We start from the raw sequence: 27527 nt of genomic DNA on the forward strand, positions 1-27527 counted from the left end.
AACACGGCGGGACAACAACAAAAGTTAAGGCAGCGGTAGTCTGAGTAAGGTGGGCAGGAGGCCTGATGGATGGGTCAAACAACCACTGACTTTCACCCAGGAGGCAGGTGTTCACTTCCCGTAGGATTAGCAGGTTGAAATTTGCAAACCTTGTCCGCTAGTTGCCACCTTATCCTACACACTGGTATTTCAAAAGGAGCAGGTCAACTTGTAAGTGTTGAGCTGTTTCTTACCAATGTTTTTACATCAGATAGATTCCTTCTCAGTCGCACATGCATGAGGATAGAAGAAACAGAATATTTATGGGAACACTTCTTATTTTGTATATTTTGCAAGATATTTAATAATCTGTTGTTTCTAAAACTGCAAAAACAGTGAGTGATCCTGACCCGGGGAGCCCACTGGTTGTTCTGGTTGTCTGTTAGATTGTGGTTACTGTACTTAGTGTCGCTGTAATTTAAAGCATTCTCTGGCGCAAGAATTTCCTTTGGGATAAATAAAGGTCTACTGAATTGAGTTGAACTGAACTAGAACACAAGTCTTAAGTTGGTCCTTTCTGGTAAGAGATTGACATTGTCTATTATTAGTACATTACGTTTATTGTAATTTATTGCCATCTTTGCTAAATCAACAGGTAATATAAACCTTTACTTTGTAGAAGAAGCATTTAAGGACTAACATAAAGTGCTAATGAAGAGCAACATCATAAAACAGAGCTCTCCATTTGAAGCTACACTCAGTGTTGTGGATCTCAACCCTCTTTATTCAAATGATCAACATTTGTATACATCACACTGTATAATGTTGAGTTCATTCATATGTACATATTTAATTCAAAGATATTTTGCTAGCATAAGCCAGCCTGCAAGGATAATTGTGACGAGGCCTTCAACGTGAGAGATACTTCAAACAATCAAATTATGAATGCAGATATCCCAGCCAGAGTGTGAGTGGTGAAAAGATTTGCAGTGTGGGATGTACACACACACACACACACACACACACACACACACACACACACACAGAATGCAATTACCATAATTTCAGATAATGTTTGAAATAAGACGCAGGAAAGGAGCACATGAGGGTGACCGCTTGCGAGATTACAATAATTGGTTCCCTTAGTTCGGGGAAGGGCAATAAAGAAATGAAAGGTGTCTTGAAAAGATGTCGAAAACAAAGAGCAATTATCACTGATTGGTGTCTGTTAAACTATTCATAAAGCACCAATCCCATGTCAGGGTGTATTTCTCATTAACTTCATCAGGACTTTAGAGGCACCACCTCCCAGCTCGTTGAATATACTGCCCCGTGAAACTGTATGACCTTCATTTGAATAATGTTCTTGGAGATAAGATAGCTTTTTAGTTCACCTGAGTTCTTGATGAATACGCCGTTTGCTGGGCTGTTTTATCTGGTGACATTTTCATATGGCAGGACTGACCTGCACCTGCGCCGTGCTGGCCCACATCACTCTTGTTCATACTGAATCCAGAATACAAACTAGCACAGTATAATTCAGCTCACTTCAGTTGGGTTTAAATAGTTGTTGCCAATGCCAGGCACATTTAGACTTTCACTGACTGAACCGCACACAGAGTTGAGATTGTACGAGCTGGAGCTGAACTGACTAAAGTAGCTGACAAGACTGACCATAGCCCAGAAGTAGTTAGCCATCTGCTGTCGGTTCTGAAGGACAGCCCAGAGGAAAAGATCCCTCCAAGGATGTTCGCAGCGCTCCTCTAACTCGGCCAGGTTCTTCTGGCTGTGGAACAGTCGACCCTTGGCTGGCTTCTCCTGGAGCACACACACAGTATTAAATATGTATCACAAACAGAGGAGCTGAGTCATACAATCAATTGCACAGTCTATGGTCATTATTGCAAAAAATCTATAAGCACTGTACAACAGATGTGCCTTTTTTTCCTGGTGATTTGATCGAGCTATTTTTATAAGGGTGTCTAGACTTCAGTTTTTGTACATGCTCTAAGATTTCTTGTTTTTTGCCTCTAACTTAAAGGTCCAGTGTGTAGGATTTAGGGTAATACACTGGCAGAAATAGAACATAATATAATATGTAGTTTTTCTTTAGTGAATAATGACCTGAAAAGAAGAATCAACATGTTTTCGTTACCTTAGAATCAGACATTTATATCTACATAGGGAGCAGAGTCTTCACAAGTCTGCTATGATTCTACAGTAGCCCAGAATGGACAAACCAAACACTAACTCTAAACAGGGCCATTTGCTTTAACATCAGCCACCGCAGTTACCAGCCTCTCTGTGGCGAGCTGAACAGTCAGGGAAACACTGATTTTTAACACAAAACTGCTTTATTTGGTGTTTTTAACCGTTTAAAATACAAAGTTAATTTGTTTTGGGGAGGAAGAGACCTCTGTGGATAATTAAGCTCCAAGTAAAAACCATAGACTGTAAAAGTAATGGATGAAGCTACCGTGACGTCACCCACTGATTTGTGGACTCCTGTTTTGAAGCCTCAAGTTTGGTATTTCAGCCCTTCCAGCTTTTTTTTGTGGAGCCTGAATTGAGGCGAGAGGCTGAGTGAAAGCCAAGAACACTACTGGCCTGTCACTCAAAGCCCACCCTGCATAATTTTAAGAATAGAATAGAAAGTCACTTTATTTATGCCCACAGGAAAATTCTGGTATCCAGCAGCTCACCTAGAGATCTAACATAACAATTACAAGCAAATAAATATGCATAAATAAGATAAGTTAAAAACAAAGGATAGGAGCAGTATAACAAAAGCCCACTTAAGATGTGATAGGTGGGAGTGGGGGGCTGGGGGATGGGGGTTTAGAGGAGTTAAAAAGCCTAAAGGCTGTAGGCACAAAGGATCTCCTGAACCTCCCAGTCCTGCAGCGCTGTGAGACGAGTCGCTCACCGCAGCTGCTACTCTGTCCAGCCAGGATGTTGTGGATGTCGGGGTCTATTGGGATTGTCTGGCTTCTGGAGCCAGCCTCAAGTGGCCGTTCAAAGAACTGCAGATTTTGGCAGTTTGGAATTGACTTTATTTTTCAGCACTGGAGGTAAAAAATACCCTGAAATTTAGGATCTTAAGTTATCAGAGAAAAAAGGTGAACACGCATTAGCAGGTGTTGGGCTAGCAGCCCATCTGCGACGAGCCAAACAGCGTCAGAGACACACTGATTTGTAACACAAAACTGCTTTATTCAGTGTTTTTACCGGTTTTAATCACCTGGTACGTTTGTTTTGGAGAGAAAGAGACCTCCGTGAATAATTTGTCCCCCAGTAAAAACCTCCTAAACAAAGAACACTTGAGGATCCTAACTGGGAGTTCACGCTTGCCACACAGAAGTTTTTAGCTGGCTGCAATCTGCAATCCTCACACTAGATGCCAGTAAATCCTACACACTGCTCCTTTAAAACAATATATTTTTAAATGTAGGTAAAGTAGACTCTGATTTATGGGATGATGAATCTGATAAAATGTCTATTAATAAGAAATATGCTTGATATTTTGAAGTATGGCTTTGCACTGTAACGGTTTTACTTTTTTCTATGTACTTTGTCGTTAAATGTCAGTTGTTTTTGGATGCTTGCCTGGGCAGTTAGGATCCTTAACCACACCTGCCATCAGAGCTTGTCAGCCTATTGGTGTGCATGATGTATAACTGTGGTTGTGGATTTTCCAGTTTTCAAACATTCTGACCTATTGAAAATCCCAGTAGGATCCAGATGTTATCCTTATTCAACCTTTTGGGGCAATAAGTAATTGTGCAGGTGTTACCTTTCTTCATTGATGCTGTTTTCTGATAGCCTTGCATCTACGTGATGTGTGTGTAATTACTCTCCTTCAGCTCATTATCACAAAACAGATTCCTTTCTCTGCTGAGGAGGTTATTTTTGTCTGTCAGCAGCAGAGATGGAGATTTTGGGAGGGACGCAGGGGACACATCTCCCTCAAAATGTGCATTTGTCACCCTCCCACAAAACATAAAAGTAGCAGAGGACTTTTATTTTGATGAAATCAAGTCATTGCCACCCAAAATTGATGCAGAAGTGGCAAAAATGTGCGCATAAACGGCCACCAAAATGCAGGAAATTATGTGGGGGAGGACCCTAGAGCCCCCATTCACATGTCCCTCTCCAGTGCTGAAATGTAACCTGATATGTTGATAATTCAAAAGTGTATGAAACACGCTGAACAGACAGACCTTCAGCCAAGAAACAGCTAGAATTTCTTCCATGAGATTATCACCTTTTTTAGCTGCACAGCATGATTCACTACAAACAGCATATAAAGCAGTAATCAATTGCAAGTTCTGAGGGTGTAACAGCAGGTTCGCTGTGCGATGATCCATCTCTTCCTTCTCGCAATTAGGGTGAAATTGAAGTTCCCTGCCCCAGTGGTTCACAACTTGGGATCACAACCTTTTCGGTGGGTCACTGAGGGGTCGCGTGTTAACTAACAGGATAGAAAACAGGGTACCTACATAGTTCTGATACACAAATCACATCAGTTTTCCCTGGGATTATCTAAAAGTTGTGACGGCTTTATTGGTTAGATTTTATGTTTCACTCCTGGAGGTGCAGGAGGAGGTCGCCATTAAAGATTTACCATTTTACAGGCAGTGAGTTTACCATGGAGTCTGTGTATTGCCTATTTCATTGCATCTTTCAGGCCTTTAACAGTTTCAAATGAAACAGTCTGAGAGGGTGCGGAGGGGAAATCAGTCTCTGCTCACAACTTCCAGACAAATACAAACTGTGGGCTCACAAATAGACATTGCTTCATTTCAAGGTGTCACAGGCAGAAAAGGATGAGAGCCTCTGAAAGGATTTCTTATTTAGTGTAGTATATATGTCTGACTGGAACTCTTGAGACAGACTATATCACTCACTGTGGGAATCTTTTGGTAAAAGCCTTTGCAGGAGTCATGGAGAAAGTCTTTCAGCACTTTGGCGACCTCGTAGAGGGTGAAGCGAGGTTTCCGATCCCCTTGCTCAGGCGGGTGGTGCCCAGGTGGACCAGGTGTCCTGGCAGCTCCGAGCAGAAGCTGCTTCTCCTCATACTTTTTGAGGAGCAGGTTGTGTAATAGGCTCTTCTCCGACACAGACCAGTAGAGCTCCTGTAGACGACCGTAGGTAAGGAACTCGCCCAGGTTCACGCCGTTGTCCACAAAGAGGCGCACAAAGTCAGGTTTGTCATTGATCAGTGCATCCATCATCACCTCTTCAAGGTCGCACGCCTGTAAAGATCATGTGTCTTAGTTACAATGACTTATAAAGCAGGTATCATCTCTTCTTCCTGTGAAAAGGTTATTGTCAATGTCAGGTTCATGTCTCCTTCATGATAATGTACAGTGGCTTGCCACTGAGTCCCTTTGATGTTAATTGAATATATATGTAAATAAGATTAATAATGAAAGACATGCTCATGCAAAATGGATTTTTAGCCCGATAGCTGCATGGCTCAAGGAGTGAAATCTAGTCAGTTGTTTGGCTGATAACTTCATCAGTCCACAGTTTGATTCAGACTAAAATGTCTCAAAAACTGATGGATGGGTTACCAGTTTTGTGAAGACATTCATGATCTTGAAGGGAGGAATTGTTGTGACTTAAGTGATCCCCAGATTTTCCCTCTGGCACAACCATCAGTTTGACATTTGTGGTTTTCAACGTCAACTGTTGGATATGTGTCAGAGCTGTAGTTGACAACTTATTTAAAATAACTTTTGTCCTATTCGCCGAAACTATCACTACATCCACACAGTAGTACATGAAAAAGTCAGGGTCCTCCTCCTCCGCCTCATAGTGCTTTTAAAGGCATTTGCAAGAATCCATCCTGGCTGAAGGAAAACAATCAGTCAGAGCCGAGGAGTCTTTAACGCAATTGTCAATCATGCCAATCACTGCCCGTGAACTTTGGTCAAAATGTCAAACAAGGCAGTGCAGATGGAATATGAAACAAGACTTTGTAACTGCATTGCTTTTTTCTTGTCTCAGATGTTTTCAGGAAAAGGAGCTGTAAAAGGAGAATTTTTTTCTCTGGCTGGTGGCTGGTGCTCCATTTTGGCTTGACTGTTTTTAACATGGCAGCTGAGTCACACACTCTCATTTTACAGCTAAACAGTACACTAAAATATATATAAAATATACATATAAAATATGTAAAATGAGAAAGTGTGTGATTCAGCCGCCATGTTAAAATCAGTCGAGCCAAAACTGTCATAAATCAGTTCAGGAAGGACCCAAATGTAGAGTAACAGGCAGGTTGGAGTTTTAACAAAAAGTGAGCTTTAATGCAGCTACTCCAAATGAAAGAAGAACAAAAACTAAACTGAAAATCAACCGGGAAAAACTACGAACTCAGGTAAAAAAAAATACAAACACAAGACACCAGGCAGGAAAAGGAGCAGGGAACAGCACCAAGATCCCAGGGATGAGCACAGGACTAATGCAGGACAAACAACAAAGGGAAACACACAAGTATATATACACAGAAAACTAATCACAAGAACGAGACACAGCTGGAGTAGGAGGATGCGGACAAAAGGAGGGAAATGGAGATTGACTTACAGACTAATACAGAACAGCTGTGATGGGAAGACTGTGGAAACAGGGAAGGACTAACCAGACAGGTGTGACAGAAAATAAGCGGGAAAACACACAACGACAGGAAGTAGAACCAGACATGACACATGAGGAGAGACTCTACAAAATAAAACAGGAAACAGATTTAACATGAATGAATAACAACATAAGCAGGAGTGGGAACCAGAGTGTCACCAGTTCAAGTTCCTGTCCGGACCAAATATGGAGTGTGAACTGATAGCTGCAGAGGTGCTATTTTGCCTCCTGGACACTGCCAGGGTGCCCTTGAGCAAGACACTGAACCCTCAACTGCTCAGGGTGCCTGACCACAGGCAGCCCCCTCACTCTGACATCTCTCCCTTCAATGCAATGTCCTGTTGTGCATGTGCGTATATTTCGGGCCTGTGTGTATGACAAGAGTGAAAAATGGAATGTCCCCTTGGGGATTAATTAGGTATATCTTCTTCTTCTTGACTGCTAACTGACTTTACCGTTTAAACCACACTGAATATGAGACAAATTGTATTGCCAGAATGTGACAAACCTCTCATCACATTACTATTCATCTCACCTTCCACTCCACATCTCCATTAAAGATGTCACTCTTGGCAATATCCACCCTGTTCCAGGCCACAGCCAGCTTCAGCTCATCCAGGAAGTCCTGAGCTTCCTGACTTTGGCTCTTACAAGCTGATACACACACACACACACACACACACACACACACACACACACACACACACACACATGCACACACAGTGTAAAAGATGACAACTTATGAAGTGCTATAAATGTCAAGGCTCTCTCTCTGTACATCTGTCAAGGCACACAACCCCCCTGTATTTGTGCAGCCTTAGAAAATTGCATGTTTCCTGATAACAGTATCTCTCAATGGATACTTTACCTTTGACTAGAGCTTTGAGGATGACAGTATCCAGCTCAGAGCTCTCCTGTTCAGGGTCGTGGACAGTAAGGAGATGCCCATGGTCAAGTATCTTCTGGATCTGTTTGGCAGTTGTCAGTTTTCATTAACACCTCATTTGATTGAAGTGATGTGCATTTTTTGCATTGTTTTCTAAAATTACAATCCCTTCCCTGTTTATGTCAGCTTGAAAAAACATTCCATTATGAGTATCTTTCCCTCCTTCCCTCCTTCATACCCTTAATTAGGTCATCACATACAAATTTTGAAGATAAGGATGAAAATCCCACATTAGCTTCCCTCCCAATCTTCCCCCGTGTGCCCCATATTTCTGGCAACGTTTTAGTCTTGTGATGTGCATATCTGTGTATGTGCCTGCCTCCATGCTGTGCACATCTCTCTCACCAGCTTGACCCAGTTACTGATGTCTGTGCTGTGGTGGGCATTTGGAAAGGTGTCCAGCAGCAGCTCATGAACGCTGTCCATATCCCAGCAGCCCCTATTCATCAGCGTGACGAGGATGTCGGCCACGCCTCCCGAGCCTGCCAGGATCAGCCATGGTGTCGAATTGCCAATGCCTTTGTACATCCTCTGCAAGTGGGGACACAGTGTTCAGACTTGCAGCCAAACTCAAAAACACACTCGTTTTCGTTAAATAACTTCTCAGCTAAACAGAGAATTATACTGATGGGTGTTAGCTGTCCTCCATAATCTCGGTTGTGGCTCTATTTATGCAAATGCATTGGTGGCTTTGAAAGGCTTTCTAGCCAAAGAGATTAGTTTTGTGAAAACAGAAAGAATTTGTTTCTCAGTCTGGCTTTGGCTCTCGACTTCAGGAGGTGGCACAACCAAAATTTGATTTGGAGCCTAATGCTCAAGCCTAAGCTGCTGTTCAAAGTCATATTGTGCACATTCATATGTAGCTCTCAAAAGGTCTCTTCGCGGTCATGTCTTTTCAAGTTCTTGAGTGACTAACACAGCACAATGAAATGAAACTTACCTTTAAGATCCTAGGCTCCCCATGGACCAAGAGACACAGAACAGGGATCTCAAAACTGCCTGCGCCTGCAAGCACCAAAAAATACTCTCATAATAACATCTCATGCAGCTCAGAGTGTCTCGAATTATTACCACTCTGGTATAACATCCCACTGTTGTGTGAAGGGTGCACAGGCTTCTCTTGTCAACTGAAAAACAGCCACAGTTTGACCAAAGTACACGTAGTGAATATTATCTCCACAGATTCCTTTTCTCTCCAACTTGTGAACAGTTAAAGCAAAGAGTGAAGTTCCCAATTGTTAAATCTGAATAATTTTAAAGTATTTAAATGTAGTAATTTGTATGTTTTTTCTTATTTCCTGCTCATGTCACAGCTCTTCATATTTATGCTGTGGCCCCTGAGATGGCCTGAACACAAGGCTGGATACCAACACATTAAAGGGACACTTTGTCTATTTTCAACTGGATCTGTGTCACCAAGTTTTGGGGAGTGTGTGCAGATGAATGGTGTTAAGATGCCACCTGTGCCGCCAGCTCTTGGCGCTCTCCCGCCACCCATAGAACAAGTGCATAGAAGACTTCTGCCGGCTGAGCTAGTTAATTTCCGGTTTAGCAATCCGTTAACTTGAATGGGGACAAAATTATTCAATCATACCCCTGTTATTAGACCGAATAGATCAAATTCATGCTTGCGAGGGCTGTGAAGCTTGAAAAAAATGTATCCATTGATTTATAGACTATGGGGAAAAATCTTTAAAGGAGAACTATTATGCTTTTCCTCTTTTCTGACTTATAAATGTTGTTAAAATGTTGCATACTCGTGTTAAATGATGCCAACACGTCAAATAATGAGGTTCGTGCACTTGGAAGTGAGTCCTGCAAGCTGTTTTGGATGGCTCTGCACTGTCTTTTTTTAAACAGTGTAGTCCGTGTGACATTAATGCGTGCCGGACTTACTTATATGGGCATGCCCAGGCATGCCGGCAGCGCTCGGCAGCCCTTTGGAAGTCCTCGGGAGTGTGACCAATCACACTCGGGGGCTCGGTGGGAGGCGAGGGCTGGGGGGTGGAATAAATTACACAGACCGTTTTCGCGGGATGCAGGAAATACAAAGATCTACAAAGCTTTGTGTGCAGGTAATTGTGTGTAGCTGCTCTATAGGAGTCCAGAAATCAAATACAAAGGCCTGAAAATGAGTATAATAGGTCCTCTTTAAATGGCATGATGTAATGGACCCAGACATTGTTATTTCACAGTTTGCCACTATATCCAATAATTATCTAATGTTAGAGTTAGCGCTTGTTTGTTCAGGAGCTTTCATTGCTGTTCTTCAAGCTGAGGCCTGCATTTTATGTAACGTCATTGCAACGTCATTGTAATGGTGTCTTGTAAATTCATGAGGGTTGGGCACATTTAAGTGTGCATGACACATATAAAAATCCATCAGTCGTTATGTGATCAGCTACAACACAGTCCCTGATTGGTTGCTTTCGTTGTCAGTGACAGTGCAGATCCCTGATTGGCCCCAATTGGATTTTAATTTTGAAAATGTTTGGGGCACCGAGCCCAGACCAACACAGAGAGCAAAACAAAATGCTGAGCCCATGCCATCAGGATGGCCCCACCAGGCCATAAAGCTGGGGGACTGAGACACATTTCAAAAACAGTGGTCAAAACCAAAGCACCAGAGGCTGAGTTATCCTGACTTTCACTCATTGGTATAGGTTGAGCTCCAAAACATTTCCCATGCTGCAACATTACCAGGGATGCAGTGAAGCCTGGTGCTGATCCTGGGGACCTGTGCGAAACACACCTGGACCTGGACACACACCAGTGACACAGACCTTGTCAAAAAAATTGACAAAGTATCCCTTTAATAGGTGAGTACTGCACAATGTGCTAAGGTTTCCCAATGACAAGTTTTCACAACAGTGGCCTTGGAAGACAAGAGGTAACTGCAAAGCAAGTTTTTGACCACTGTATGCCAGAGCAATGTTTGTGAGAGTGGGTCCCTGTTTTGTTTGTATCTTACTCATGAGGATACAGACAACGTGATATACATCCCTGATGTGCCTTTAAGCTGCTCCACTGACTTACAAAAAAGCAAAGCAATGTCCCTGCAAATGCAGAGAAGACGGCCGCAAGCTGGCACATATGGCAAAATTTATATTATATCCATAATTTACATTATTTAAAAAAAGCTGCCTTTACAAATGTTTCATGAGGAAGGAAATACACTAAACACATTTCAGGCCTCAAGGATACACAGAATGTACTTGGTGGTGTAAACACAATTTTTGTTTGTTTACAAGAAAACTCAGCAGATTACCTTTGATTACAGAAATCTTGTAAAGTAGCACCAGTCATCTATCTCAGCTAAATTGTGGATTAAAAACAAAGAATACTAAAGGGACGAGAGCTGGAAAACACCTAATGCTTGCCAGTCTGCTCACTTGCTGTTCTTAAGAGACAGTTTGTATTTCAGTCTTAAAAAATAAATATATTTTTTTTTACTTCCCTAGGGCAGTAAAGAGTCCATAGCACAGAATTTCAATTGCAGACGCACTGCAAACACAGCCCTGCCTGAGCAGATGTGCATTTACTCAGTGACAGCACTTGTGTAAAAATTTAAGGCATATGATTTTATAGTAAGCCATATGAAAAGGATATAAAATATGAAGCAGGGCTTTTAAAAAAAGCTAACAGTGTATGACACAGCCACCTGTACTACGAACAGCTCGACAGTGAAATAATGCTTACATGCATCTATAATTTAACAACCATTTCTCTGAATGAGTGCTCCTACTTTTAATATTTAAGTACATTTTACTATTTATATTTTTTTAATTATAGGATTTTATATAAGTACATGCAGGGCTTCAAAATTTAACTAAGTCATTTTAGATTCTGCTGTTAAGTAACCAATAACGTAACCTGACTCTAATGGAGCTGTATGTAGGATTTAATGGCATCTAGCAGTGAGGATTGAAGAATTGCAACCAGAGTAATCTTCTCCTGTTTGTCAAGAGTTAATTCCCTGTTGGGATTCCTTCAGGGTTCATTGTTTAGAGGGTGTTTACTGAGAGCTAAATTATCCGCATTAGGCTCAGGTCTCTTCCTCTCAAAGACAAACAGTAAAAATTTCACATTAAAAATCAGTGTTTCTCCAACACAGTTCTGCTAGTTGCAGATGGGCTGCTAGCCTAGCTAATGTGTGTTCACGTTTTTTCTTTGATAACTTAAGATCCAGACATTCACAAGGTTTTTACCGGGAACTGAATTATCCACAGAGGTATCTTCCTCTCCAAAAAAATGGACCTGCTGATTTAAAATGGCAGAAAGACTATAATGAATTTTAATAATAATACAGTTTCATGTTAAAAATCTGTGTTTTTACGGTGCTACGGGGCTGCTAACTTCGGTTAATGGTGTAAAAACACGAAACACAAATGGCACAAGAGCTCTGGCTCTTGGGCCAGTGTTTGGTTTGTCTGCTCTGGGCCACCGTAGAAACATGGCGGTGCAATGTGGCAGGATCTGTTGACAAGGACCTGCTCCCTGTGTAGATTTTAATGACTCATTTTAAGGTAACAAAAACATGATGATTTTTATTTTCAAGTGATTATTCACTAAAGAAAACATAAAGAAGATTTATTAAATTCCATTTCTGCCGGTGTATCCCCCTACATCCTACACACTGGACCCAGCAGCAGTGATCTAAAGGGCTTTACCTCCATAACCAGTCCGTTGAAGGGAGATATGTTTAAGCAGCTTCACCCTCATTTCACTGGTGGCTCCTGGTCTGTTTGGATCCTCCTCCACCAGCACAAAGTGAGAGTGGTTACTGTCCAGGGAATACACAGACCCATGAGGCATGTCCTGTGGCTTGTATGCTGCAGGCTCATCCGCCTTGAGAACATAAATAAAGGTATGCAAAAAGACAGGAGGACAGCATGAACGCATTGATGTGAAATGTGGAAGTCATTGCTCATAGATGCTGCGGCTGTTTTCTGTAGCTCTATATTGTATGTGCAGACACCTTGGCGTAGTGGCTGGTGAGCAGTGCCTCTCGGTTGTGGATCATGTTCCAGGGTGCAATGCCAATGGCCACAACACGGACTTTAGATGAGGTGCTGGCCAGCGAGTGATCCCTCACCGCCTGGCCCAAGTGCTTGGTGATGCCAAAACGCAGGCCGTTAGTCAAAATCCATGCACCTAGAGAACAGAGACGCAGTGTGAATGTGTGTGTCTGTATGGTATGGACAGATTTTTGTGCACTTGCAAGTGGGAAATGGGGGGAGCAGAAGCAAGTCTCCAATATGTGCATGTATCAGACCAGAAAGTTGTGTTCTGGATTCATATAAACAGCTGTCATATTGGTTGTGATATTACATTAATAGCTTATATGCTTATAAAGCATTCTGTGTTAATCCTCCTTACAAGCACTGAGTCATCATTTTACTCATCATGCAATTCAAAAAAACATGTTCATGCATCTAAATAAAAGGCAGGATTTTGGATGTGTTTCTGGTGACTCTGCTGCCAGCCAATAGAGGGCAACAGAGAACCAATTCTCTATCACTGGCTGTTGATTGCAAAAAGCCAAGGCCAGTTTTAGCCCCTTGGTTACAACCTGTACTCTGCGCAGCCTTCACAAGTCCTTTTCTCAGAGTGTCCCTGAGCCAGGGCTTCATCTGAGCCACTTCATCTCCTCCCACCAGGGCCACAACCAGGTGTGGGGGAGCAAGGCCCCAGTCCTCTGTCAGCATCTGGTAAATCAGGACTGGGTCTGTGTTGCTGCGCACCCTCACAAACTGGATATAAAAAGACAAGTTGATATGTCATTATCCTGCAAACTTTTTCTGTGCTGTTATATAACCGTCAGTATTTGTTATTTTGAGTTGTTTTCACCTTTCCTCTTGTCTTAGTAGAGCCAATGAAGTCAATGTCGCCCACTCTTCCAGCGGCCCAGTGACTCTTCTCCTTCTTCATTCTGCTCGCCAGACCTCTGGCTACATTTTCCAGCGTCTCATCCACTGTAGAGCAGCAGGAACAGCCCAGCAGGACACTAAGAGAAACACACATTCACTGAATATGTGTACTGTATTTTACAGGCCTTTTCCACCAACACACAGTAGTGAAAAACAAACCTCTGCTGTGGCCCGATCTCTGATCTACTGCTCACCTGGAACGTCCCTCTCACTGTGTTCCTCATAAAAATGCACCAAGACTATTCTCTCTTCCCGCTCTCCCGTTGTGTAGCAAGCATTTAAATGAGACTCTGTGGAATCCCGGGCCATCTTCAAACGCAGTCTTAAGACTCACCTCTTACCTCTACAGCTTTTTAGTCTCCACTTGAAGAAAAAAAAAAACGAAGATGTAATCTGTCCTACGGCGCTTAAATTAACCTGCTGCAGTAAGTTGTAGTTTTGTCGGCCAAGGAGGTTACTGTGTTGTTCTGTTTGCTGGTTCAGGTGTTATTTAACAGACGGGTTTCAGAAGCTGCTCAAAAAAATTCTGTAAATTTGCAGGAAATCTTTTGGTAACTGGCATATGTGAATGATCCCCAAAGGTATGTTATGTGCCATATAATTTGTCTGATACATAATTAGACATAACTCACTAATCTGTGCTCTCACCGAAGTCAATGTGATGTCACAAGATCGCCGCCATCTTTCTGTGTGTTCTGTGGTCTGTATACTGCTAAATCTAGACTGAGCTCAGTGTTTCATTCTTTCTGGTTAATTTCACAACACTGAGTTACATATTGATGGAAGAATATTGAAATCAAAATAGTGTTTGATTGTGTTGAAGCCCTGTCTGGTGATCTAAGGCAAGATATGAGAAAAAACGCACCCTGTTTGGCCTTGAATCATGTTGTAGGTTGTCTTATGATACCACACTACCTTCACGCTCGCTTAAGAAATGAGTAAAGTGACATTAAGAGTATGAGTAAAGTAATAATAATAATAATACATTTTATTTCTGGGCGCCTTTCATGACACTCAAGGTCGCCTTGCAGAGCAAAGTACAGAGTAAAATACAATAAAATACAAAGTACAAGATAATTCATCAATATCAGTTTAAAAAGCAAACAAAACAAACATAAACAAAACATCTGTTCAGGCTTACCCACTCAAAGAGAGAAGGAAAGCCTGAACAGGTGAGTTTTTTAGCCTGGATTTAAAGTGTGGTAGTGAATCAGTATTTCAGAGGTCAGGGGGGAGTGCATTCCAGAGCTGTACTTTAAACTGGCCAATCCTGGGCTAATAACGAGCTTGTCAGTCATATAGCCAGTCACCCAGCTGCTCTTTGGCATGTTGATGTCACAGAGAAAAGAATCTTAATTTGTTGCTTTTTACAGCAGTTCTCTGCACTGCCACAAACAGTCCCAGAAGTGATCTTTCCCCCAAAGTTGACGTTGAGAATAGGTCACTATAACCCTCTACTTTTATCCTTGATTAAGCAAAGCCCTAGCTTTGTACAGTAACACAATGCATATTATGTTAAAGCATATCCAAATGCAGAGTTCTGGGGCACTATGTGAAATACAGAGTGTATTAGTTGTCTGGACAAGGCCGACGGTTAGCAGCTAATGGTGCTAGCTCAATACAGAATTGCAACATTGCTCACAGAGCTAACATTGCTTATCAGGAGGAACTGGAGGGTGGGCACTACACTTTCGCGATGATGCCGTCCCAATATCAGTGATAACCAACACATTCTCACTCCGACCTCGTCACATATTGACATTTGGTCATGGACTTTCCACGTCCAGATACGATGTGAATGGTACCCTGGATGCGTTGGTTGTTGACGTTCTGTGACGTTGTGTCAAGGTCTGCATGTTACATGCATTGTCGTCTTTCAAAATACACTTTTGTTTTCACAGAAAACATAGAGTGTCCATCAAAATAAAGGCACTGCGTCTGTACAACACCGCAAATTGATGTTTTTTTTCCTCCAACAACTAACGCAAGGGGTTAGGTTTAGGAAGAAAGAACAGGGTTTGGCTTTAGAATCTTACGGGATGTGAACATTGCTCTCCCGCCCACTCTACTCGGACTTTCGCCGCCTTAACCGTTCTTGTTCCTCTGCGTTTCCTCCTGACGCCTCCGAGTGTCGTTAAACTACAGCTTTTTTCGTCAGTGTCTGCTGCCGCAAGTCCCTGCCCAAGCGCCAGATTTTGACAACCTCGGAGTAAGACTGGGTCGTGATGACCGCTGTGTGAGTACAGTGCAAAGTGGCCATGATGAGCTAACCAGTGCGATACACTCATGCACTAACATGCACATACACCAGACCAGCCAAACCACAGAGGGAATATGACTTCATTCTCTGCTCAGGGCCCCAATACTCCACTCTATCCCTACATAGCTAATGTTTTGCTGCCATATTAACGGTCTGAATGTCACAGGCCTACAGACCTTTAAAATTCTATACACTTGTTCTATCATTGAAAATAACTAATTCAAATTGATTTTGATGAGGTATTATGCTCTGTGGTTTGGCTGCTTTGTCCATAATCTGCCGTATCAAGAATGCAGCACTTTGCTCTCAGTATTGAACAGAAAGCATTCTCCTCTACAGCCAGAGAATTATGACCAGCTCTCATGAATAATTTAAATAGAAAACTATACTTAGAGTTAGTTACGACTTCTCAGTCCAGTACAAATGTTTGCCTCCTGTAGCACCTCTTCCACTCATGGAGCCTGCTGAACGCAAGTCTGATCTGATTGCTTGCAAATGATCCAGTGGTGAATTCTTTGTTGTGAATACTGAACAGCAGTGTAATTTGTTTCAGGTAAGAGCTTCAGACAACTGTCCTGAATGTACTGGACTTCCTGTGGAGTAAAGAGGCGCCCTGTATCTGTCTGTGTTGTCTTTGACCTCTACAAACACACCTGTGCTCCTCAGACCACTCCAGTACGTCCCCGCATCGCAGACACCGTGTCTGTGGCTGCAGCGTCCCCTGCAAACAAATGAACACACACACATTATGTCCATTTTCCTCTAAATCCATTGTGACTCACTCACCACTCTGCTCAGAGGGGAAGGCTCTTAGAAGTACTTGTGGTCAATGCAAAGTTGGCAGAATTTTCATCCTCGCTTCATATGCAAAGTGCTTCCTGCATGACGTTTGAACTAGAAACACACAAAACACTCACTCATATACATGAAACCAAGAAAACTGGGCCACAGTACTGCGGGCACCCACCAGCATCTCTCAACATAAAACCCCTCTGATACTATGTCTGATGTGAATGATGTATTTACGTTTTATTAAGCGGTGTGGAATGTGCATTTGACATTATGAGTTGGTTTATACATAGTTACTGTTGTACAATGAAAACAGCCACAGTCTGTTTATCTCTCAATGGTTATTTTCATAGAAATAAATGATACCGAGTTCAGGAAGGAAAGTCATTCATTATTGATAAGATTATCCATTTGCCTGTGTAAACACAGACTTTTATCAGCCAGCCTTATTTGCGTGGGCCGTTGGTGGAAGATGATTAGAACAAAAATGCAGCACAAGCGCATATTTCTTTCATGGAAAGCCTCTGTGTGTACCTTGAATTAAGGAAAGGGTTTTAATAGAATCGTGGTGCAATGGTTAACACACAGACTGAGAGTCAATTTGTGTTTAGCCATCTGTTTTAATGTAAGCGAGCAGCTTGTTGTGGAGGCCTTTATTTGACTACAGGTTCTGGATCTGGGAGGGAAAAGACGATTGGTTATGCAAACAGGGCGATTTGTATGCAAAGGTACGGACACAGGCACCCTTGCACACACACAAACACACACGCTTTACATCTTGCTTGAAGTCTGGCATAATGAACTTCCCTTTTCTCAAGCTGAGGAGATGATGATCTAGGATGTTTTGATCTATTTCTGTAGATTAGCAGACAGCAAACACACAGCTACAGTATGCCTGTAAAACTGTAAGGCCCTTTTTAGACACATGTAGAGACCTCCTTTGAATTCAAAAACACGTATTCATGAGATAAGAGCAATATGTTTCACGATCAATATTTGGTTTTGAATCTGAATTTTACATCACCCACAAATATTGTCAGGGGGGAAGAAAATTGATCTTTTGCTTAAAGTGAAGGCAAAGTGAAGCAAATTTATTTATGTAGCCAATTTCATACCCAAAGGCAACACAAACTATTTAACGTGTTACACAGGTAAAAGCACAAAGAACAAATGATTAAAAAAAAATACAAAAGCAAGCATGCGAAGAAAGCACAAAAACAATACAGTAAAAGCAAACACAGAAGGACACAACAAGTAAAACAAACAGAACAATCAGAACAAACAATCAAAAGCACGCAGAATAAAAGCAATAAAACAAACTAATGCATGCATTTTAAATTCAAAACAAAATGAATTAAAAGCAGTGGTAAACACGGAGGTCTTTTGCTTGGATTTGAAGGTAGTCAGCGTTGTTTGTCTTTGTTCCTCTGGCAATTTGTTCCACATTTAAGCAGCACTGAAACAAAAAGCAGCTTCACTATGTTTGGCTCTGACTCTGGGAGCAGCCAGTAATCCAGAATCAGACAACCTGAGAGGTCTGCTAGGTTCATACTGGGTCAGGAGGGCTGATCTGAAATATCTTAGACCTAAACCAGTCAGTTATTTATAGGCAAGCAATAGAATTTTCCCATCAACCAAGAGAGGTTAGACATTGCTGCATTTTGATATACGTATGCAGCTGGGTGACATACGGATTGCTTAACTGGGTTTAGGGATGTGGGGACTTTTCTAGAGGTAAGAAAACATTCAGAATTGAGCACAATTAAATCTTTAAAGGAATAGCTCAGATTTTTTGAAGTAAGGTTGTCTGAGGTTCTCATCCATAGACAGTACACTACATACAGTAGATGTCAGTCGGCAGGCTGGAGTACGACACGGAAGCTAAGCAATATAATCCTGTGGATGGGAGTCAGCAGCTAAAAATATTTTAACAACCTAAAAAAAAGTTCCACCTTATAAAAAAACCCATATTGCTTGAAGTTTCTGACATATTTAGAGTATTTTTACTGCTTTCCCTCTCCTTCTGACAACCTGTTCCGACGGGGAAGCTGTTAACGGTTTTGGGTCACCATCTATGCTTTCGTCAAAGTCGTCCAATAATAGATTGTGTATAAAAGTGTGACACTACATGCCAGGATGTCAGTGAAAAATGCTCATGTTCTTTGTTCAAATCATATTTTAAATACCACTGAAATCTGTAACGCTGTGCATTATGAAAATTGCGCTACAATTGCGAAATTGTGGAAAATTTTACAACGAATCATGACAAGAATTCACTAAATAAAAGCTAGCGAATAAAGTCAGTTATGAATATGACCAACTAGTGTTTTGGTTCCAACTAGTAAGGAACTTTGAATCGACTAGTCGACTAAGCGCGCACATCCCCAATTGGGTCAGAGGAGAATTGTATTAAAATATGTGTCTACATGTGTTATACCTGTGCAGAAATACTGTATATGTGAGCACTTCTCTTCAGGTGAGGCAAAGACCAAACCAACAACTTCTGCTTTACCTTCAAGTCAAACTCTTCAGCTGTGTAATAACAGCCCCCAGTTGTGAAATTCTCCATTATACAACACATAAATCATTGAATGTATTGCTTTTTCACCTTTGACGTACAATGAAGACGTGAACCTGTGTATTATTAATTAACAGACACACTGCGTCAGTGGTGTAGTGGAAACTAAAGGCAGGTATACAGAGTATATCCAACACCACCCATCAGCCAAAAAGCCAATGGAATATATAGGAGAATATACCCACTTTCTCCTCTGTGACCTACCCATCTATTTAACTACCACCACATTCCTTTACTGCTTTATGTAAAAACACTGGTCATCCTGCACATTACATTTTCTAATTTACCAGAATCTTTCTAACTTAATGTAGACGACCCCTGCAATGATGAACAGAAAAACATGCAGCTGCTACACTCTCCATACTCACCAGTGGAGTGCCTTGTCTCTCCTGCATGGTTCAAACAAAAGTTCCTCTCCTCTAGCCGAACCACACCTGAGGGCTTTTCCTTCACAGCCCGCAGGTGAACTACCCGGGCTATCAAAGGTGGGGCTCTCCCTCCGGCCAACCTCTGGCATGACTGTGCACCACTGCTTTGCATGTTGGTCAGCCAGCCTCTGCAAATTGATCCCATCCGCACCATGTACACCTGCTGCCCTAATGAAACACTTAAACACTTTATTGTTAGAGCGGACAACTTTGTGTTCATTTTCTGCATATTTTTTTGGCACGTTCGCGAACAGCCACAGAATTACAAGTCCAAATTTCAAAATAGCACAGCAGAAAATAGACTCACATAAAAAGTGTAATTTCTCCTATGAGCTTCAGCATTGATTCTCACTCTGTCAGTGTGGCAGCTCTGCAATATTTAATACAAGCTGAATGGAGACAAATATGTAATATATATCAAAATAATTGTCAGATGAAGTCCAGATTAGTATTGTGCTCTATCATAATGTGTTGGTTTAAGTGGCTCTATGTAAAGCTGAAATTCCTCTCTCAGCCGTCACAATAAAACAGAGAATACAGAGAGGCAGTAGTTTATTAGGGTTTCGGCTCAATATGCCGACCATGTGTTCACGCTATTTGCATTTCTGCTGTTAAAGGGCCCTGTGAAGGTGTGAATTTAGTCAGCGGTGGCTTAAAGCTTGGAGAAGGGGGCTTGAAGGTCAACAGACTATTCAGCAAAATGAAGGTGGGTAAAAATGAACGCCCCCTCCCTCACAACACCATTAAAGTGCCCTGGTGCAAGGCCCATAACCTTCAACGTCTCCAGTGGGCTGCTCAGTCGCCAGCAAATCGTGAACATGAATGTGTTCAAAGGGATACTTAAACCCCCAAAATGATTTCTTGTACATCAGTTACTCACCCCGTGTTATGTTGAATTCATGAGGGAAACTTTGTTTTTCTTTTTTCTTTTTTGTTTTCTTCCCCCAGTGAACAAAAAAATCAAAAAATGGAGGAAGTTCTTGAGGAACTGAAGTCATAGGTGGTCTATCTATCAAACTGTGCTGTCCATGCAGCAGAAAGACACAAATACTTTCAGAATTGGTCCTACATGACCAGAGAAAACAGAGATAAAGGGCTGTTGCATTTGCTTTTGCTCAAGAGGTAGAGAAAAACTCCAAGGATGCACTGAATTAACCCTTTAAAAAATTGGTTCCCGACCTTTTTCCTTTGAGGGCTTGTTACACCCCACCCTGGGGCGGCCCTATGGGACAAAGAGAACTCCACCCGAGATAACCACATAAGACATCTTTAAAACACAAATCTATGGGATTCATTCACAAATAAAACAAGCAAACAGAAAGACAGTAATATTTACAAATAATGAAAAGTATAATGTAAAGCAGTTGTCAATAGTAACTTTGATTTACATATTCCAAGTGGGAGGAAGTATAAACTTATTAAATCCTGCCCCTTCTCCATAAGATGTTGAGTGAAATGAAACAGACAGCTTATAAACCTATACCTTAAACCTATTAAATATATATATTTTTTACGTTTTCTAACACCCCATTAAATCAATAAGGCCTCACAACCCCCCATTAAGCTTTGGCTCCCCCAAATGGGGGTCGGGGCCCCTAGGTTGATAACTACTGATTTAAAACACCTATGACTTTAATTCATCAACCGTCATCATGGTTTTCCTTTAAATGTGTGAGTGAGAACAGGGCCGTCCTGAAGAGTCTCGTCAGAGCCGCCAGACGTCATTGACAAAAACAGTCATTTTAGCTTGCTGAACACAGGAGCTGCTGCTTTACCGCTGCCTCCATCAGTTAGTTTGTGTTGTGATGTGACTTTGGTGAATCCAAATTAACCAAAGTCACACAATAACACAAACTAACTGTCTGAGGCAGCGGTAGACCATCAGCTCCTGTGTTCAACAATGTTAACGCTTGGAGGAGTGTAGCTGGTAACAACTACCCCTTTAAACATTGACCAAAAAGTATGACATCATATAAACATTTAAAATCATTGAATGCATTTTTAAATAACCAAACTGTGTTTTAAATACTGCTGAAATCTGTAGCACTTTGCATCATGAGCATTTTACTGCAACACATGACAACGACTCAGTCAATAAAGCTGCTCCTCCTCAAGATTCTCAGCACAAGTTTACAAAATCACTTTAATCAAGTAGAAATTATAATGTAATTAACATATAGTAGCATAATTGATTTGGGTTTCTGAAGCAACTGCAGTGACAAGAGCCTTTTTACCACTGTGATCTGTGGGGAAAACTCTTCTTTCAGTTGGTAAAAAAGCAATTAAAGCAACGACTTTTTAATTACTGTAGTCCTGACCTATATCTAACTTAAACTAAATCTCATCTCCTGATTTCAACTGCTTTCTCCTCAGACCAGACACTTAGCCTATTTACTTTCCATCTCATTTTGGCACAGGCTGTGGTCTCTGTGGCCTTCAGGCAGTAACGGCCACTAATCACTGCTCCCTGAGGCCAAATGGCGCTGCTGCATCTCAGTGTCCTCTCATTCAGACAAACACAATGTACACAAACAGCAGTGTTATCACAACAACACTGAGGCTGTTAGGGATTGTTTTTCTCTTGCTGAATATTTGCAGTCACACAAATAAAGAAGTAGGACAGACGGACTTTATAGTAATATCACACAAAGTGTCCCAAATGGAACCGGAGCCTTTTACTGATGGTCTCACTGGTCTCCATCACACAATGAATGGATCTCGCCTCCCCCCTAATCCGCCAATTCAGAGCGCTGCAGCCAATGAGCAGCCTCTGCTCATTGTGTACAAACAAAGCATCGTGCGCCCTGCAGCCTTTAAATCGTCCTGCAGCAATGTGATGACCACTCAGACCAGAAGCAGACTCCACCACAACCATCAGAAGGATGAACCCCATCAGGCGCAAAGAGTCGGTGTGCAGGAGTCTGTTTGGCCCGGTGGACCACGAGCAGCTGCGCCGGGACTTGAAGCTGAAGATGAAGGAGATCACCGAGCAGGACAGCCGCCGCTGGAACTTCAACTTCCAGGCAGAGACGCCGCTGCCGGGCAGGTTTCAGTGGGAGTGGGAGGAGATGCCCGCAGACCGCGCTGCTGCTGTGTACCAGGAGTCCGCACAGATCAAGGGCGATGTGTGTCCTTCACGCACTGAGGAAGACGACAGGCTGAGCGAGCGTGAGGAAGGCGCAGGGACCGACCAGGAGAACTGCTCCAGCATCTCCAACACACGCAAGCGTCCCGCTGAAGTGACGCCCGTGCGGAGGAAGAGGACGCGCTCCAAACCGGCAGCCAAGCCCAGCAACAACGCACGGATCACAGGTGAGGAGCAAGTCTCACACATCCATAATAACTCTATTAGTCTTGCTTGTGATAATGAATATATTAAGTGAGTAAACATCTTCTTTCTTGTTGCTTTTCTTGGCAGATTTTTTCGCAAAGAGGAGGAGGTCGACAGAAACCAAAAGCATCCTGAATCCTTTTCACACAAGTTCCAGTGAGGCAGCTCTCTGCAAAACATTACGATGAACATGCAGCTGAGAATGGACTATTTATATCAAGGCCTATACATGCATGTTTTTATGGACTGGACCAAGGCCTGCTGACTGCACCAAAGGATTTTATTTTATTTTATCTTGCTCTATTCTATTTCATTTTATTTTATTCTGTCTTGTTTTATCTTATTTTATTTTATTTTATTCTATTTTATTTCATCGCCAATTTCAGGATTTGTGAACTGGGGTCAAACTTCACCACTCTCTGTTATTTATTCTATTTATGGACTTTAATTTAATGACTTTACATTTGTTTTTTTCATTTATAATGTCACAGTTATGTTTGTTTGGACACCTTTTTCCATCAGTTTTGTGTTTGTTATGTGAGCAAGAACATTTCAATAATTCAGGGGTAGGCAACCTACGGCTCAGGGGCCACATTACGCTCTTTAGCCCTTCTACTGTGGCTCCCTGTGGCTTTGACAAAAAATTACATTTAAACGAATAACAGTTACTTTTTTAACATTTCATTGCAATTTGCATTTATCAGTGTTGTGGCCCTGAAGTGATTCTTACATTTTCCGGTTGTATAAATGTGTAGCCTAAATGCTGAATAAAAAAATACTTAAACATCTCGTCATATGTGCGTCATACGGCCTGGCGCCTTTTCCTTAAATCTGCCAAATCTCAATAGCAATGGCTACGCTCGCGTCTCCTCAGTGAGGCTAGCTAATCAATTCCAAATCCTCACAGTGAGTGGACAGATTTGGTTGCTTTCACTGCTAACGCTGCAAAGTTTAAGCACCAAATAATCAGGAAGTAAAGCTACTTTGTTGTAATGAATGCTCATTTAGACCTATTACAAATGGTTATAGGCTAATGTACATTAAATAGGCGGTGCTGACATCACTTTAAGTTTGCAGCTCCAGATGGATTTTTAAACTTTTTTTAGTTCAAAGTGTCTCTTTTGATAGTAAAGGTTGCCAACCCCTGAAATAACTGATGATTTTTATGTCTGTATGTTTATTTTTTCCTGTCTTGTTGGTGGATTTCTGTAACATCTCTTAATTAAAGAGAAAAGCACTGTTTTGTCCTTGTTAAGTTTGCCTAAATTAACTGACTGCCTGCAAATATTGCAGTTTTAATAATCTGTTTTATCAGTATCCTCTGATTGAGTGATTATTGTAATTTCTATGCTGTCTCCTTGGGGAAGCGTTCCTTTTTGAGATATAGCACATTAATACTTTTTATATTCAGACACAAACACAATAATCCGTGATCTAAATTAATTTGCTGATAAATGCTGGTTTACTGATTTTGCATCCATCACATTAAACTGGATAATTTAGATTCATAGCATCTTAATTGTGTTCCCTGTCTCGGGTAAAATGTGACCACATAGCTCAGGAAACAGTTCTCCAAACAATGGCATAGTCCAGGGGTTATTTATTTTATCACCAGCTTTCAAGTGGACAACACCCGGCAGCAGCAAAAACTGTAAACACACTGTTTTGTAATATGCAAAATAATGTGTTTATGCAGTACCATCTCTTGTTTGTGTTGTGACAGTTTGCCCAAAGTCACAAACACCTTGTCAGCCTTGTCTTGATTTGTTAAACACTTCAACTGTTTGTTAGTTTTAATTGCAGTTTCAGGTATTAAAAACACAAACAAATGAGAGTGACAAACACTTCATCTAAGAGCTGCTGTAATAACATTAGAAAACTGACCCCGGAGCGATTTGTGACCAGAATTTCAAATGATTCGATTTTCAGTATGACTGCAGTCTTGTGAAAAAGTGCATCTGTGGTTTGATGCTGAGCTTGAGTCAGCCACAGATGAGTAAGCTTATAACAAGTGCGCCTCTAAAGTTGTAGAAAAAATCAATCCAAGTTGCAAGTTTGGCAATCGAAAGAAGAAAAAAAACGTTTTAGAGTAATTGCATTTTCTAGCTTGTATTATGAGATGTTTCATAATCGAAATCATAAGGACTGTGCTGTCAGGCTTGAAATTATATCCGTTAATATGAGCTGTAACTGCCAAATTAGCCCATTAGAGAGGCCAAATCCCACAGAGGCGTGCTCACTCCCACAGTGTTGGGGTTTCATCTCTAAAGAATTTCAAGAGGCCATCTGGCCGCAGAGCAGGACAATGGCCACAAAGCAGAGTGTGCCATCTATTTCACCTGCAAATCAGCCTTTGGAGATCCTCGACCCCCCCAGGACTTTTACTCAACTTTTCTCTTTTCACTGTGTCTCTTTTCATAGTCAAAGCAGCCATTATCACTGACATGTGCCCAAACCAAATCCTACTAATGTTTACTCCCACTTGGGGCTAATGTTTACTTGTAATACTACAGCAGCGAAGGGACTGTGTTCAAGCACAGAAGACAGAGCAAACATCGCATTTACATTTTTAAACACCTCAATAATGCCAAGGACAACCAATATTAAGTGTGTTAGTTTTGCATTTGGAACAGATTATCTCACATTATGTTCCAGTGAATTCATGTCTACATTGCCACTCAAGAAATCAATAATCAAAGTATCCCATGGGTCCAAAGCATCCCATGGGAGCACAGTTTCCCCACCCATTACCGCACTTAAAGTCCCCTAAAGATGTACACTACAAGCTGCTCAGTGCATCATCAGTGAATGAAGCTTTCACCGGTGCAGTGATTGTGTCAATTACACTAATGTTGCTGCATGTATTAGAGCTATACAGTGTATGACCACACACTGAAATAAATCTATGATGTAAATGTTGCTACTTAGGAATGGAATGATATCAATCTGCATGATTGTGACTTCTTGATCAGGCCTTTATCACGCTGTTCAAATTAGAAGACGCTGAATGGAAAAACTGCAGGGGGTAGGCTGACATTAGGACTTGCAAATCCAAAACTGAGCTTAATTCATTTTCATTAATTTGATACTTGGGGTGCACATAGTCTGAGAGAAACACAGGTCTAAAAGTTTAAAGTGAAATATTACACCAAAACTTATTAAGAATTTATCTGAATTTGTAGCTTTGAGCATTTTATTCATGCTGATTATTTACGCAAATGGCGTCTTAGTAAGCTGTAGCCTTAAAGGTTCAATGTGCTGGATGTAAGGGGATATACTGGCAGCAACGGAATATAATAATGCTAATATAATAAGTATGTTTCTTTAGTGTGTAATCACCGGGGGAAAAAAAGGGTTCTCACTACCTTAGAATAAGGCATTTGTAGATACATAGGGAGCAGGTCCTTGTCTACAGACCATTTTTCTACTGTAGCCCAGAATGGACAAACCAAACACTGGCTCCAGATAGGGTCATTGCATTATTGCATTTTCACATTGGCCACGGTAGGTAGCGGGCCCTCTGCAATGACAGCATCGGAAAAAGCAACCCGGTCTCACTCCAAAGTCATTGAATACTGGTGCTTGGTCAGTGGCCTTTGACATTAAACACTTACCAAAAAAGCCACCCTTTCATGTTGGCATGATACGCGGCCGGCTGCCATGGTTGATTAAAAGAGCCTGGTGGTGTCAGGGGAAAACATGGTGGGACAATAACAGAAGTTAAAGGGGCAGAAGTTGGAGGAGGGCGGGCCGGAGGGGTTGTGGATGGGTCCGACAACCACTGACTTTCACCTGGGAGGCCGGTGTTTGCCTCCCATAAGATTGTAAAGCCAAACCCTGTTCTTTTTCCTAAACCTAACCACATGCGTTTGACGTTGAAGAAAATTGTACCGATGTAGTGCATTTATTTTGAAAGAGACTTTAAGCAAACTGTGCATTTCCTGCAAAAATGGAAGTGTATTTTGAAAACAGACAATGCACTTGGAAAGTCCAAGTCAAGCTAAAGCAAATATCGAGGTCGGGGTGAAAATGTGTTGGAAAGATCCAGGTTTTATAATGTGAAACTGTTTTATTCTGTGTTTTTACCAGTATAAATCACTGGGTCTGTTTGATTTGGAGAGGAAGAGATCTCTGTGGAAAATTCGGCAACTGGTAAAAACCTCCTGAACATCTGGATCTTAGGTTATCAGAGAAAAAAATGCACATTAGCAGGTGCTGCATGTCTCCGACATAATGAACAGCATCGAAGAAACACTGATTTATAACATGAAACTGCTTTAATAAGTGTTTTTACTGGTTTTAATCACCTGGTTGGTTTGTTTTGGAGAGAAGGAGACCTCTGTGGAAAATTCAGCAACTGGTAAAAACCTGAACATCTGGCTGCACATTAGCAGGTGCTGCATGTCTCTGACGTAATGAACAGCATCGGAGGAACACTGATTTATAACGTGAAACTGCTTAATTCAGTGTCTTTACTGGTTTTAATCACTGGGTCTGGTTGTTCTGGAGAGGAGGAAACCTCTGCAGATAATTTGGCTCCTGTTAAAAACCTGCTGAACAATGAACACTGAAGGAATTCTAATCGGGAGAAGTTTCAGCTGGTTGCAACCTGCAATCGTCACGACTAGATGTCACTAAATCCCCCTAAAT

General features: G+C 41.6%; 2 protein-coding genes across 3 annotated transcripts in view; one reads left to right on the forward strand and one right to left on the reverse strand.

The window, feature by feature from the left end:
* The window catches only part of trpm5 (transient receptor potential cation channel, subfamily M, member 5), a 33340-nt gene extending 13774 nt beyond the window's left edge, over nt 1-19566 (reverse strand). For both annotated transcript variants that reach the window (XM_033627880.2, XM_033627871.2), the window contains exons 1-12: nt 19487-19566; nt 16405-16472; nt 13412-13568; nt 13134-13314; nt 12540-12715; nt 12232-12409; nt 8502-8566; nt 7907-8092; nt 7484-7583; nt 7151-7269; nt 4887-5234; nt 1654-1797 (exon numbers count right to left, since the gene is read on the reverse strand). In XM_033627880.2, the coding sequence (XP_033483771.2) occupies nt 1654-1797; nt 4887-5234; nt 7151-7269; nt 7484-7583; nt 7907-8092; nt 8502-8566; nt 12232-12409; nt 12540-12715; nt 13134-13314; nt 13412-13568; nt 16405-16472; nt 19487-19513 (1749 nt within the window). In that variant the 5' untranslated portion in view covers nt 19514-19566. The remainder of the gene's footprint in view (nt 1-1653; nt 1798-4886; nt 5235-7150; nt 7270-7483; nt 7584-7906; nt 8093-8501; nt 8567-12231; nt 12410-12539; nt 12716-13133; nt 13315-13411; nt 13569-16404; nt 16473-19486) is intronic.
* Nucleotides 19567-21658: 2092 nt separating this feature from the next.
* Nucleotides 21659-24132, forward strand: cdkn1ca (cyclin dependent kinase inhibitor 1Ca). Its single transcript, XM_033629136.2, has 2 exons — nt 21659-22858; nt 22965-24132. Exons 1-2 carry the CDS (start codon nt 22429-22431, stop codon nt 23063-23065), a joined length of 531 nt encoding a protein of 176 aa, XP_033485027.1. The 5' UTR covers nt 21659-22428; the 3' UTR covers nt 23066-24132.
* Nucleotides 24133-27527: the final 3395 nt, after the last annotated feature.

The sequence above is a fragment of the Epinephelus lanceolatus genome, chromosome 2, assembly GCF_041903045.1.
Source record: "Epinephelus lanceolatus isolate andai-2023 chromosome 2, ASM4190304v1, whole genome shotgun sequence".
Taxonomy (NCBI): Eukaryota; Metazoa; Chordata; class Actinopteri; order Perciformes; family Serranidae; genus Epinephelus; species Epinephelus lanceolatus.

Excerpts from the sequence above, each read along its gene's own strand:
- cdkn1ca (XM_033629136.2), top strand. The coding sequence starts at position 22,429 with ATGAACCCCATCAGGCGCAAAGAGTCGGTGTGCAGGAGTCTGTTTGGC. Across the intron at positions 22,859-22,964 it reads CAACAACGCACGGATCACAG|ATTTTTTCGCAAAGAGGAGG; the intron begins GTGAGGAGCAAG and ends TTTTCTTGGCAG.